General features: G+C 36.2%; 2 protein-coding genes across 9 annotated transcripts in view; one reads left to right on the top strand and one right to left on the bottom strand.

Annotated features, from left to right (window-relative positions):
- The first annotated feature begins 36 nt into the window (after positions 1-36).
- On the top strand, positions 37-1,939 carry LOC128887075 (protein FRA10AC1). The gene is made up of 4 exons (XM_054142543.1): positions 37-317; positions 583-751; positions 817-976; positions 1,045-1,939. Exons 1-4 carry the CDS (start codon positions 211-213, stop codon positions 1,335-1,337), a joined length of 729 nt encoding a protein of 242 aa, XP_053998518.1. The 5' UTR covers positions 37-210; the 3' UTR covers positions 1,338-1,939.
- The window catches only part of LOC128886930 (cytosolic purine 5'-nucleotidase), an 18,417-nt gene continuing 4,346 nt past the window's right edge, over positions 1,370-15,440 (bottom strand). For 2 of the 8 annotated variants that reach the window (XM_054142230.1, XM_054142223.1), the window contains exons 2-10: positions 15,223-15,403; positions 5,813-5,886; positions 5,522-5,735; positions 4,787-5,210; positions 4,544-4,700; positions 4,211-4,451; positions 3,894-4,131; positions 3,702-3,818; positions 1,370-3,620 (exon numbers count right to left, since the gene is read on the bottom strand). In XM_054142230.1, coding sequence (XP_053998205.1) covers positions 3,453-3,620; positions 3,702-3,818; positions 3,894-4,131; positions 4,211-4,451; positions 4,544-4,700; positions 4,787-5,210; positions 5,522-5,735; positions 5,813-5,886; positions 15,223-15,344 — 1,755 coding nt within the window. In that variant the 5' untranslated portion in view covers positions 15,345-15,403 and the 3' untranslated portion in view covers positions 1,370-3,452. Of the gene's footprint in view, positions 3,621-3,701; positions 3,819-3,893; positions 4,132-4,210; positions 4,452-4,543; positions 4,701-4,786; positions 5,211-5,521; positions 5,736-5,812; positions 5,887-7,508; positions 7,633-8,981; positions 9,115-9,839; positions 10,126-14,838; positions 15,131-15,222; positions 15,404-15,440 lie in introns of those variants that run through there. The other 6 variants (XM_054142213.1, XM_054142240.1, XM_054142275.1 and 3 more) reach the window with 5 other exon arrangements.

Below are 15,440 nucleotides of genomic sequence, written 5' to 3'. Positions count from 1 at the left end.
AGAGACTATTTTACTAATCAGAGTTACGAAATAAGGTTAGGTCGGTTGTCAGCCATTTTTCAGCCAAGTCTATGAAATTCGATTTGAAAAGGATAAAAAGAAAAAAAATATACACATCGATTACATGACTCCAATATTCTTCACTGATACTTCGATATCACGTATCAAAACGCATAAATACGTCAGTGTGCTTCGTATTAGTTAAACAATATGTTTCCAGCATACGCTTACTTGTCAGCTTATGACAGACACAAGAAACTTATAAATGATTATTTATTGTTACATGGAAGTTCGGTGTCGTCCTTGAAACGAGACACGTATGTTACATTTTTTAATCAATTTTTATTTAAGCATTTGATATTCTAGTCGTAAACTTTGTTAGTTTTCGTATAAATCGATGTTTGCAATTTGCATTTGTTTAAAATGTCTATTGAAACATTTATCTGGACATTTTTTTTTGGGCAACTTGATATGTTAACGATACATTGGGATAGACTTATTTAAAAGTAACGGGCGGAGAGAAATGATAACTTTGTAAACCTTAAAACGAGCAGCTCTTGACGTTTCGGCCTGTGTTTCGAGGTCCCGAGATAAGACAGACTATGACGTTATTAGAGAAAACCACAGATTTCTCTGGGATGAAGATAACGATACGCCAGAGTCGTGGGGTGCGAAATTAGCGAAAAAGTATTATGACAAATTGTTTAAGGAATATTGCATAGCTGATTTAACGTATTACAAACAAAATAAGGTACATCGTAGTTGTATTTGATGTACATCAAGTCTTGGAGTTACATAGTTATTAATGTTGAACAGATTGCCTTAAGATGGAGAACGGAGAAAGAAGTAATTGTTGGTAAAGGACAGTTTGAATGTGGAAATAAAAAATGTAAAGTAAAAGAAGGGCTAAGATCTTGGGAAGTAAACTTTGGTTACATAGAACATGGAAAGAAAAAGCATGCTCTTGTGAAATTAAGTAAGCATATTTTTTTTGTTATGTTCTTTAATTTAAAATACACATTCATTGATGATATGCACTTTAAGGATTGTGTCCTGATTGCTCAGTGCATTTAAATTATCGATCGCAGAAACGCGAAGCGAAAAGACATAAAACATTGAGGAGATTAGGAACGAACTTGGAAACCCGCGATAGCATACCTAGTACGTCTGCGGTAGAGATTAAAATTGAAGAGAACGAAGCCGTAAATAATTCTGAAAAATCCATTGAACAAACAGAAAAAGATGAATCGAAAATTTGGAAAGAAAAACCAGTAGACAGTTTAGAAAAGACCAGAGAAGAGGAATTCGAAGAATATTTAGCAGATCTGCTGATGTAAAGAAAACTGAAGTTTTCTCATGGAACAATATTGGTGATGTTAAAAAATTGTTTATTAACGATACTATTGAGAAATATAACAATTTTCATGCATAACACTAGTCATGTTTAAATAAATATAACAGTTATAATCGTATTTTTATTTTGATTGATACATGATTCACATTCTACCATTATATCGCATGGTAATAAAACTTTTATAAATAAAATAACTCTCGTTCGTTTATAATTGTGTTTGCAAAAAAATTAAATCTTCACAGTATGAGAAAACCTAGCACCAGCCAATGTATATGTAGTATACATACATATGTAGATGTATTTTGTATAATAAATAAATACAACTATTTACTTATTTTATTACAGTCAAGAATGTTCAACAACCTTCATAATATATATACAGTTCAAAAAATAAAATCAACTTCTAGTTTGCCTTTCTGTGAAATGTGATCAATTTAATGGTTAATGTATTATAAAATAATACATTTCCATGAGTTTTATTACTTCAAAATCTAACGAGTATTATAATGTATAAATCATTGCTGCCTGAATGTTCACTATGAACTATTTAATTTATAAAATTGATTCTGGAAATTAATAATAAAATATTATTTATATTTCAATTTTATTCTTAACTGATGCTGTATGACAATGATTTGATAAATTGTCATTCTCGACTTCAGCACTACAATCTGAGAAAGCATCACGAGAAAGACTTTCGATTTTATTAGCTACTTCAGCAATGTTTTGCTTATACTTTTGTTTGTAATCATCACGTTCTCAATGTAAAACTTGGAACAGTAACAAGATCGTGTATTATTACCTATATAATAAAAATTAAGAGTATAGTTGGATAAGAGCACATGTTTTATGCATTCTTAATGCAATTTATGTAACAAAGATTCGATAACAATTCGACTTTTTTTTTTTTCATTTTTTTTTTCAATTTAATTCTACTCTTATCGCGTCATTTAACTAAATTTTATGTAAAAAGACTAGCCTAATACTCAATCTTATTCTATTTTCAATATTTATAACACTTACTATTCTCATATAACATATAACAAGTTTATGGTTATGAATATATTGCATGAAACTAAACATATAAAATGTATTGTACATACATGAGAAAGTCTAGAGTATGTAGATACTTTTGTAATGCAAAAATTTAATATCTATGAAAATCCCAAATTTTTGTGCGAAAATGGATATATATTCGAAAATAAGACATAACTAAAAAACGTTATTTTATTACTAGTGAGCAATAAAATATTGCTTCTCTTGTCCCTTAGTTAAAAAGTTATTACCGATACGAAAGAATTAACAACTATATCCTGTATTTGATTCGTTTTCATTATTAATTAAAATATATTAATAACATTATAGTACTCTAGTATATAATATTATCAATAGATGTGAGTAACTAATAAAATAATCATTTATGAAGATATAGAAGAATTCCTAAATTCCTTGACTGGAAATATTTTGCGATCTCGTACAGTTTTATTTGAATTTAAATAAATATAGAGCCAAGTCAACAAGAGATATACATTAACACGCATATTAACATACATTGCTGTTTACAGTAATTCATAACTTGCAACTTTTTAAGTCATATTATATGACGATAAATTCAGTTTATATATATATATTAACCCGTAAATATATTGCGTTCATTTTGGAATATTTGTTCTATTGAAAATATCGTAATGGAAATAGAACGTGAAAATTAAACAATTTTTTTTCTTGAATTATACCCGAGTAATATATTGCATCTAAAATGATAGTTAAAAACAATTGTACATACTTTTATGTACACATACATTGGACTAATTAACCAATGACGTTATTAATTATAAATAGTTAAATAAATCTAATCAAGATTTGAGAATATAATTACAGAGTGGCAAAACCATATCAAATTTTACGCTATTAATAAATGATTGAAAGAATGCAAAAATGAAACTTAGTCTGAAGAAATCATTCCATACATCCGATCAAGATCTCGAAGTACTTCTTTCACATAGCGGGGTTGTATTAAACCTTCCAGTAATATCGCTAAATCATTGAAAGAATGTAGGAACGAAACGTAACGGAAAGAAGTAGCATGAAAAATAATTCATTTACAGTTACCACTTCTTGAACACGTTCTTACGTGATTCCCGTGCTTTTGAGAGTCACTGTCTTCGTCACTACAATCTTCGTCGTGTGTATGCGTTACATTGCGCGGAGTTTCAGGCCTTGCATGTGGTATTTGATTGTTTGCAGAATCCACGTATAACGTCTTCTGATAATTAATAACACGAATTGTTTAAGATTTACTAGATATTTAGACTAGTAAATATCTAACAATGAAATGGATACTTACCGATGGCTTGGTCGGTTCTTCTTCTTCGTCGTTAAACTTAAAAGTTCGGGATCGACTAATCATTGGTGTTTCCATTACAAATCTCTGTTCGTGAGCCACTGTACTTTCATGGGGCATCTGAAAATGATTAAGTGAAAGTTGAATAACATAGTTTACAAGAAAGAAAGAGGATATTCTTTAGTATGCACTCACCAACATGGCAGGAGCTCGAAACATGTACGAGAACGGATAATAAATGAGGTTCAAGAAGGTTGCCGCGTAAAGATCAGCATACCTCACCACTTGACTGCTGAAAAAGGTTTGCCTACTTCCGCTACGAAACAGAGAACCCATCATTCCGTAAGACAGATCCATTTTGTGCGTGACGTCCCTTATGGATGCTCGGAGCTTTGAAATGTCAGGTTTTTCTTTTGTGCTGCTATCTAAATTTCTGGAAGTTACAAGACGCAAATATAGTACTTGATACTTTTATGTTTGTTAGCAATATTCAGCAGTTGTTTTTCACTTACTTATACATTTCTCCTAGCATAACATCTAGGTTCTGTAATTCAGCGAATAATTGACACTTGTCCGTCCAAACATGAAGTTCTTGAACGAGTTCAGGCACTATCAAAAACGTTCTCCACCCTCTAATTTTTTTACTCTTTAAAATATCACCAAAAATATGATCTCCAACGTACAAAACATCTTTGCCCTTTGCGCCTATAAGCTCGGTGAACACGTCGCACGAACCCCCTGAGTAAACTTCACCTGTTTAAGGAGAACGTTATAAAATTACTGTTTGACTACTAACAGACTGGAGCCATATTCTAATTCTAATTAAACCGATAGGTGACGTTTACCTGTATGAAGCGGGCCCTTGTGTGTTCCTAGCTTCAAAGCACCGGTCCTCGTATCTACTTGTCGCAAAATTGTACCTTCTCCGAAAAACAACGGCTTCCTGGCGTCTACTACGATAGTATCAAAATATGTTTTCCAATTTCTGTGAGGTTCGTCGGGCTGCAAAGAACGAAACATTTAAATTAATCTTCTAATCTATCCACCGATTATACAATCGTATAAAGCAATAGATTTGAATTACGCACCCTTGCTCCGTGTGGAAAATCAAAGAGATAAGTCATTATTTTATCGGTAAAAACGTAATCGCTATTCGTTAAAAGGAACACTCTCGCCCCGCTTTCCCGGATCCTGGTAAGGAACATCGGTAGCCTTTCGTCTTTTTTCACGTACTCGTCCAAATTCTCGATAGTTTTAGTTTTAAGGTCACCGTGTAGATGTATCCAGTCCACTGCGCTTCGAACGTCCTGGAATATACTCTTGAAGCTCATCGTGAGCTCTCCTTCTTTCACGCCTGTCTTCTCTCGCGAGTATTGCGGCGAATTGGTAAAAAAGTCTATCAGGCATGCTAGCAAATACGTTTCGGGAAGATTGAACAGCGTGTTGAGCACGTAAACCCTGGATTCGTCCAATTGTAAAAATTTGTTTGGGTAAAGCTCGTATACTTGTGAACTGAAACACGGTGAAATATATTTTTGTGAATTGTTGTCATTCTTTTATTTATAGAAGAATTTTGCGTGAAAGGAACAAGGGGTTGTTGTTGCCAGCTATATATAACAGCGTTGCATGAGACAATGAAGTTGGATGTAAACATAGCTTATCACGTGGCGAAAATTTCATTGGTCAGCGAGTGGTTAGACCGGTGATCGGCAACCTGTAACGCGTGGGTCACCGCGTGACCCGCGATGCCATTACAGTTGGATCCACATTAGGTACTGCAGTAAAGTTATATGGCCTTAAACGTAACATACATATATACTTACTGTTTTAAAAACTCGAAACCATGAACACAAACTAGAATGTTTCCGTAAGCATCCACCTTCAAGAGATTTCCGTAAAGAGTGTCGAACCATAACCCTCGCACTGGAAAGCTTGGATCGTACTCGAACGCTTTAATTTCTTGCGGATATCCCAACGACACGAGGCGATCTTTCAGCAACGTGAAACCCAGTTGCTCGTACTGCGGCGACTTGTACTCTACCAGACGTAAAATGAAGATTAACATATATTCGTTATTAAAAATTTTGCCGTTTGAGAAGGAAATGACGATTTACCTGCCAACGTGTAATCCATATCGAAGCCATAGAACTTGATGTTTTCTAAATGTAGACTACGGTTGACAAATATTCTGCAACAAAAGCGAATGAACAGAGATTAATAAAGAACCATACTTCTCAATCGCTATGCAGTGTATATGTACATTTATTAGGGGGTAACTGAAGCTCCTTCTTAAAGTAACCCTAATTTAAAGTAAGATCAGGAATCTTTCTAACAAGGAAATCTTACAAATATTTCCTTTTTCTAAAAATGAAGATTATTATCGTTTAGGGGTCAAATTTTTTTCTGTTCTTTATCTACGTTTTTACGAAGCCACGATAAAATCGTAACACGTCATATGGTCAGTTTATTTTGCCTATCTTATCAACTATCCGTTTGTATTTTGATAAATTTAATTAAATTTCGATTTGTCGCAAAAATGATAATCTTCGCGTAGCCGCAATTTTCAATTTAAAAAAAAAAAAAAAAGAAAAAAAAAGATTACGATATTGTGGCGGTTGTGAATATCGCGTTCGATATCGAAGATTAAAATTATATAATGATATAGTAAAATGATGTAAAAATTGTTTATCTCTGGTACAGAAGCAATAAAGAACAATGTGTGCAGAAGGTTCGAGTTAACGAAGGCATAAACGCCACAGAGAAAGATATATTACACCCACCAGGTCCACTTACAAAAAGAATGATAGATGTCATCCGGTCGATAATTACATTGATTCTTATCTGATTCGTAGCCTCAACGGCTCTGTATAAATAATTGACGTTGACGTTAATTTATTTGTCCTACGATCAAGTAATACGAAGCAATGAAATCACGTTTGCTTCGATGTTTCACGTACAGTTAGTTATGGATATACATATGTACACGAGATACATGCGCTATCTTATTATTGATTCTCAAGCGTTCCGCTGCATCAATCTCATTTAAACGAGGAGGTATACATGTTATCAGATGTACTTGAATTTGTTCAGATAAATATAAATTGGTCATAATTGAGTCGATTTTATTGGATTTTCGACACTTGGATTACAAGACCAGTAAAACAAGTAATGAAATCACATGGGAGACGTTGCAACTAATTGCACGATCGTTAAATATAACATTTACATCGTAAAACGTATCGCGTTTCATATAAAAAGTCATACATATTTAATTTTTACACCAAATTTCAATTAAAAATCTGAAATATGTTGTACATCGTAAATATTATAATTTACAGGCACATGCAAAATGTTCCGTTTGCCTAAAGTACAAAAATTCAGGACTAAACAACTAATTATTAAATAAGTCCTGACTAATAAGATAAATGAATGATAACAATGAATAATTTTCTTATTTTGATGGTTTAAATGGAATCAAGATGAAATACAGTGAATATTATTTAAGAGGCAGTGAAGATGCGACAGGCGCCGCTCACTAAGCCGCTCTCTGTGAGCAGTCACAGTCTAGGTCTAGAAGTCTAGAGCTTGCAGAGCATTGGACAGTAGCGCCCCTCAGACAGGATTCACTGTATTTTTAAAACAAATAAACGTCTACACACAGCGCTTGATGTGTATTTACGATAAAATATTCGCTGGTGAATTGTGCGCAATTGCAACACGTTACTTGACGTGTGAACGATACAAGTGACAATATACCGTTTGATCGGAGCAATTTTCTAACACAAAAGAAACACAACCAGAGAAACTTACTCGTTTTGGACGCAGCATCGCGAGTTCACGAAATCTGCCGGTAAGACGTCGTCATTCACATCCTTCAGCCACATTTTTTGCTACTTTCAAATAATCATCGGCACCTCGTGATCGATATGCGTACCTGTCAGTCGGTAATAACAGCTTCGATTGAATGGAATCGAATAAAGCAAATACACGAAAAGCTTTTGCGAAATGAAGTGAAAGCGGAAATTGTGTCGTACGGATCTTCGGAATTTCTAATGTTTAGAAACGACACGACTAATGCAAGGTGTCTCGAGACATTCACTTCTATCCGATATTTCAGCAGACACAAGACATCAAACGTGTTCGATTAACTTCAGTGACACGATTAATATACTCTCGTGTTAAACGACGTGATACATCTTCCGTCTAGATTGTTTCTATAATCAAATAATTGCTGTGAAAGTATGCGATGCGTTCCGTAAGTATAATTGGAAATTTTTGTAAAAGTACAACTTTCCTGCTCTCACACACATCCATAATAAATTAATACGTATATCTACACATTCATTCATAGTACTCGAGAAATGATTGTGGTTTAATTAATTGTACATCAGTAACAACGCGGTCAATTGTTTTTTTTTTCTTTTTTTTTTTTTTTAAATGATTCATAATTACGATTTTTATAACATAGAAGATCCGAATTTCATCCATAATTGAAAAGTACGAGATTCGAGAAAGAGGAAGGATTCTAGGAGAATGAATACAGCAGCAATTGCTCATCCTCGCTACTCCATCGCTCTGGACCGTTGCAACTTCACGTTGTGCCCGACAGAACCGAATGGCGTTTCGCATGGAAACGATAAGTCATCTATGAAAAATGTTTCCGAGTGACCGGGTGTTGATATAACGACACGACGGTTCAAGAATAGAAGCCTTTCGCGTAAAAGCATGCCTTCGATTGCAAAAATAACGATATCCGTGAAATTTCGTGCAATGTAAAGAACGTATGTAGAATGCGTTGTGGAAATTCTGCTGTCACAATAGGCCAGTCGTGAACAAACATCGAAGAAAATGGCACGCGTATAAAGCCATGTATTCTATGTCGCAATAATGTCAGGATGATGGATATGTCGTCAGAGCTCTAATCAAGAAGGTGTCGTTCTCTACGCCGATAACGGTACGCGTCGATCGTTCTTTACTATTGGATTTCACTCATCGTAGCATATGTATAATCCGCTCTGTTAGAAATCAACTGAATAGTTTTTAATCAAAATCGCGGTCACGTGACAAACAGAAACGTCTAGGACGTATCTTGTATCATCAAAAGCGACCGAGAAGCCATCGACATTTTAACCTCTTCAGGGATATTCACACATACGCGTGTAATTAATATTTCAAACTATTTTAAATGGTGTTGTAACGTGGATATACTAAACTCGCGAATATCTCTTCAATGATGTAATCAGTTTACATTAAACTAAACAATTAATCGTCAAGGATACGAACCATACGGAAGACGATAAAACTTATCCGAAAAGCGTAACGTTCTGCAATATAATCGCTCACTGATAAAACTGAGTCAAAATAAATAAAAATAAATCGCGTTAAACGGATTGTTGGATGTGATTCTAGTTTCCAGTTCATTGCAACGACGAAATTGTCATTAACATAAACGGAAATAGACTTGTAAATGACTAAAAAAAATTAGTCGAAGGCCAATGTCGTCGGGTCTACCGTATCAAGGAACGTCTACAAAGCGACTGTTCCAAGTTTGCTCTTTATTCGCATTTATCTTGGTCAATGTGCCTCTTGCAAAAGATCAAAGGTTCTATTCAACTCAAATTAACGGATACGCATTTGTCAACGTCTATGCTTTCTGTAGAATGTGCCGGCTACTTGAACTAATCACGCGTGTCTGTTAGAAAAGAGAATTATTTTATTCTATAGATCTCTTTACGATCAATTTTACGATGTATCCGATTCAGGGTATCATAATCGAATTACGTGGATAAGGTAGCAGCCTACACATTGTTTGAAATGTGACGCCAATAAGATGTAAGGAAATCATTTACATGTATTACGTCATGTAGCATGATCGTCTATACGAAATACAATTTACAAATTATAAAACATTCGTTTAATAAATACACTAGGTACCCAGAATTCCACAAAAAAAAAAAAAAAAAAAAATATATATATATATAATTACACGTGGATTTAATTTAAAATCCGTATCACGCCACTTTGTATCTCTTAAATCAAAGAAGCCTCCGATATGCACTTTGTCGATTACATTACGCGTCACTGAAGTTTATCTCGGAGATAACGTTAAATATTCGAGAAACAATGAACTGTAATACGTACTTATTTCTTGCGAATCGATCGCTTGTCAAGTGAAATTTAAATAAATTTGAAAATTCTCTAAATTTTTTTTATTATACTTTGAGTACTCGTACACGCTGTCTCTTTTTTTAAATAACACTATACTAGATATCAGCGGTTTTTATTAGCAAGCATATAGATAAGACAAATTTCACACTCGTCGATCGAAAGAAGAGACTTTTAACGGTTGACACGTGAAAGTCGCGTGACAGAAAAGTACGATGCGATCCGCTCGATGATCAAACGTCAACTGATCCTTGACTTGCCGAGTAACCGGTTAATACGCACCGATAGGAATTAATTCATCGTCTTCCGGACGCATCTCCGCTATAATTGGTTTCGTGGTGTACAGAGATTCCTTACAGATACGTCTCACATATAAATAAACGGATTCTTGTTTTCCAAATTAATGTAATACAATTAACGATAAAACAATGACGTGCTTCGATCCTGCTGTTAAATGTTTCGATCTGTTTAGCTTAATATGCTAAAATTGCATGCGTATGTGCAAAAGTGCATGCTAAAATTGTCGCGTATGAAATAAAAACTTATTACAGTTTTTATATATCAAAATTACTAATTTACTACCTTTACTTCGTCTTGTATCGATGGTCGGTATTTGTAATCTCGTAAATTGAAGCAAGCCACGAGTGGCACAGTTCACACTGGTTCACGCCAGAATGAACTATGAACCGCCATCTGTCGTAGTTACGCAATAATAGTTACAGTTTCCACAGTATTGTTTCTACTTTTTCGACATACGTTGAGCAACATACAGCAAAGAAGATCTATGCCATAAATAGATGTAATGTAACAATAATAACGAATGAGAAGACAATGTAGGTTGTTGCCTAATGGATTTCAGCAGCAACGAGAACTCTCGTCTAATTATCAATTTGTTCAGGCGGCATGAAGATACGTGGCGAGTTAACCGTTTCACGAAGAATTCTTTTGTCTGTTGGAATAATCGCGTGCAACTCTGAGTAACAGACGTATATACATGTACTTATCGCGCTTAAAAACTGTAATTTGAAGAGTAATTTCGCGAGTGAACTTGAACACAATGTTCAGACACAGAAATACTTGAGGAACATATTGGAATGATATTTCAAATTGCATCATTCATCGAAAGACGTTTAGAATTGTAAAAGAAGAAAGCAGTGTTCGTGAGTTTACCCTATATAGGTTATGTTTAGTCGTTTTTTTAGTATTTTGGTACGTATCTTTGTTCCAGGGATACTTTTTGTCTAACGCAGAGTTCGAATGGTAACTCTCTAGATATTTTCAAACGCCACCGTGTATGGAAAACCATTAATAATTGCAATCGAGCGAAGAAAACACGATTAATATCCTACAGTTTCGAACAAAACGCGTTTGTACGCTGTAGACCTCAACCAACCACGCTTGAAATATCTATTTCATTCTTTTCATACCCAATTCTATACAATTGCCGAACAAAAAACGTACAGACAATGATCGCTACGTTCGTACACGGTAAAGATGAGTCACGTGACCTTGTGCTGGGTTACGTATGGGAACTCCATCGTTACCGACCTAAAATTAGATTCCACTGAATTCGACCGTACGATGCGGTACAGGGTAGATTTGATCGAAACTTTCGATCTTCTGGCGTTATGTAATTGTAGATAATTGTTTAGTGGAAAGTCTCGAGAGCTTTACGTCGACTAACTCTTGACAACGCACATTGTGTCTCGATTATCACAAGTGGAAAGCACTGTGAGTAAATTTCTTAGAACTCTTCAGACGAGGATGAAACGAACGTGATGCGACGTTATCTGTATCGATTGAGAAAGAAAGCGTATGGAACATCGAAACTCTAGTCTAGAACAATCCCTGTTACGTTGTAATGTAAGGCAATTTCCGGGCTGCCATAAAATTGTTAAGCCAACACAGTCGTTGTTTTAGGTTTTAATTGCTCTGACACGAGCCTCCTTCGCGCGTCGGTTCGCGATATCGACTTTCGGTTAAGTCGGTCAAGCATCGTGTCAGGATGCACGTCTAAATACGAGTCCATGCTAAGGCAGTATCGTCTACGTATCGGCTACGCTTTCACTATTCCCTTTCCTATGGTTATGTACATACATATATCACAGACGTTGCAACGAGAGTGGCGGCGACTAAAAATCTCTCGTGTTTGAGATTCCAGTGGCAAATTCCCCATGGACGCGCGATATATGATTTCTACCTCATAAATATGTATATGCACAACTACTTAAACCAACCAGAGTCAACTTATTATTCATAATTGTAAAGATTTGAAGAAACTATCGTAATTATTATCGCTCCACGAGATAAAGCGTTCAATGTAAACGCCAAAGTTTTTCTTTCTTCGAACGGTTGACGCAATCGTGAATCACATTTCTTAGAGTTGGATCATCGAGTAATTCCCTTGAAGTAATTAAGAGATTCTGAAAATGGAAAAAGCGAAACTCCAAACTAGAGCTTAAGATAAAGAATCACATTAGCCGTTTCTATGTATGTAATTCATCTAGCGTTTGTACAATTTATTTTGAATATGTGTGTGCGAAATTGAAATGACGGTGTAAATAGCAATTCTAACAGAGATGCGTGTGACCTGCCACTTAGATGTCGTGGCTAAAATTAAATTCTAAACATAACTAAAAGCGCATTTCCCCTTCACTTTTTCCTCTTGTCGAGAAACGGCTGACCTAATAGTATCAATGTTTTACACGTGCCCATCATTGCGACGTTATAATTAATACATATCGGAATCGCGTTGCCAAGGTTTCCTGCCAGTGACCAAAATAAGTTGCACCCATGGTTCTTACGCAACGACAAATAAGTTGTTTAAAATCTATTGCATTTTTCCTTGTATAAAACACTTGGAGAATTACTAAGATATCTGAAGATCTAACATGCCTTACAGACTCGATATTCGACAAATGTATATTATTTACTTCTCATCTTTCAAATTCTACGTAATCCTCTAACTCGCTAATCTATGCTTTAGCTAGAAATCTAACTCTGAACACTATTTCGTCCCATAATACATTTACTTCAATCTTCTAAAATGGCTAGAAACACGATCCCATTAATCGAAGTAAGACAGGGATGAATAGACCATGTATCAGTGTCATTTATGACGTGACAACGGAGCTTTGATATTCATCCACATCGAATTGCCCAAAAGCATTATGTTTATAGAGAGTAACAACAGCCTGACGTATGCGTTGTGTCAGGCTGTGTTGATACGTCTACGTCACTATCCAGCTAGAGCAGCGCTTCTCAAACTTTCTTGGGCTCGAGAAAGCATATTACATCAGGAGTCGAAACAGTCGTGGAACTCTTTCGATATCTTCCATTTCAGTTGTTCTATACAGGATGTCCCAAAAATGTTGGAGGTCCTTGAAAGGGGTAGTTCGGGAGGTGATTCGAAACAACTTTTTCCTTTGCAAAAATGTCGGATGGGGCTTCGTTGAGGAGATATTAACGGAAAACACTGACCAATCAGAGCGCGCGGATACCGTTGGAGCGGTCGCGGTAGCTAAGGCTACGCGCTGAGCGGCCGCGTCAATATCCTTCGATGCACGTCGAGTCACTTGTTCGCGTACGGGAGCGGCTACCTAGCGCGTAGCCATCGCTATCGCGGCCGCTCCAACGGTCTACGCGCGCTCTGATTGGTCAGTGTTTTCCGTTAATATCTCCTCAACGAAGCGTCGGACAACAATTTCGCTAAGGAAAAAGTTGTTTCAAATCACCCCCTGAACCACCCTTTTCAAGGACCTCCAACATTTTTGGGACACACTGTATTTCGAAATAGGTGCGTGTGAACGATCACGTACCCTTCGAGTTTCGAATCTATTTTTCAGGACCCAACAGGCCGGGAGTTCTTGGAATGCTATCCGAAATACGCTTGAAGCGGCACGTAGCTGCAAAGAAATGATGCACTCTATCTACCCGTGCGATCAAACAAAAGAATATTCCGAATAATTGGAAGTTGGAACGAAGATTCGAAGAATAGAAGACTGGAATTGAAGCGAGACTGGTTCGATCGTGCCGAATTGTTCACTTCGTTGTTCGATAAGTACTGGTTGTGACTTGGTTCGCGCGAAATGCAATATTTCAGCGTGATGTAGAAAAATGTGGATAACTGTAGGTGTAAATAAAGATAGGTTTCTTTGTTTTCTTTATCCCAAAAATAGAAAGGAACATTAAGGAACTTGCTCTTTCTCTTACTTTCGTGTTGCCATCTGAATTTGATCAATTATGTAGATCCAAGTTACGTTTGTATCGCTACCTTAAGGAAGAGTTAAAACTAAACTCGTGCTTTGTAACAGATCATTAAACCACCATCTTCGAAATATTCTTTGCAAATGAGTTTGACAAATATTATTCAGATAAAACGTTCACATATGTAAGTAGGTTGCGACATCCCGTATTTTGCAACGTGTTTAGTGTTTTTATTCGCGTTCGCGATGATACCGCGTCGTTGCAGCATATACAGTATATTTCTAGCCTCGTTATCGGGAGTTTTCGATGCTAACAATAAGCGAAACAAGAGGCAAAAAAAGAAAATAAACATTGCGCGATTATACCTAATGCACGTTTCACATTTATCGCGTACAATTGTCCCTTGTGCTTGTACAAGACATTTCAAAAGACATGTTTCCGTGGAAGTTGTTGGGACGCTTATCATAGTAAACAGAAATGACCTCAAACCAATAGATACAACAACAAAGAAAATGGTACATTCTCTCCGACCGTCATGAACGAAAACTAGAATAGCTCGCGTAGTTGAGTTCAGAGATTGGCATAATATTTATTTAAATAAAAATTTGAAGTAACGAACAATGTATATCTTTATTTTCTAAATCTTCCGTTCGATTTTTTTACTTATTATTTTTTCTTTTATCTAGATAATGCCCATCTCTGATCCAGTCATTGACGAATGCAAATATAGCAAGTAGCCGTGAATATCGTGACGTCACTTTAGACTCACCCTATATTCACCGAGTCTTGTGTTCCATTTGGCGAGCGTTACATACTCTGAAAGTTTGCGAGCCTTTCTTCGAAACACCCTGTAGGCATTGCTTGAGGGTTGCAGATCGTTGCGGATACGCGCGCGCGCATTATTGTCATGCAAGATAGAGAGAGACCCAAATCCCCCGAAAAGTATTTAGATCCCGAGCCATTCGACTTTCAACGTCCTGAACCGTTTCATTTTTAATACGATTAAACGGTTAGTACGACTCGTTAATGACACGGTGTATGTGCGCGAAAGGAAACCGTACAGAGATAGAAAGCGACGTGATCTCGATTATGTATCACAGGGAACCGTAAAGAAATCGTCGCCGACGTTTAAAATGAAGATGCAAAGATTTACCTCTGACCTAATTCACGCTTATCTGTTTGCATGCCACCGCCCTCGTTGCAGCTATCCAGGTACTGCTCGCTACGATTGTGATTGGCCATTCTCGTCCCAAGATTCAAACCAAAATCGAGCATCGACCGATGAATGGATCCCTTACAGAAGACGTTCGACTCGTCGAATCGAACTTTCCAGCCTGCCCGGAAAATATGCGCGATAGTTACTTGACCGAC

Source organism: Hylaeus anthracinus, unplaced genomic scaffold (genome assembly GCF_026225885.1).
Source record: "Hylaeus anthracinus isolate JK02 unplaced genomic scaffold, UHH_iyHylAnth1.0_haploid 0, whole genome shotgun sequence".
NCBI classification, from domain to species: Eukaryota; Metazoa; Arthropoda; class Insecta; order Hymenoptera; family Colletidae; genus Hylaeus; species Hylaeus anthracinus.
This window is presented reverse-complemented; position numbering and strand designations above follow the sequence as displayed.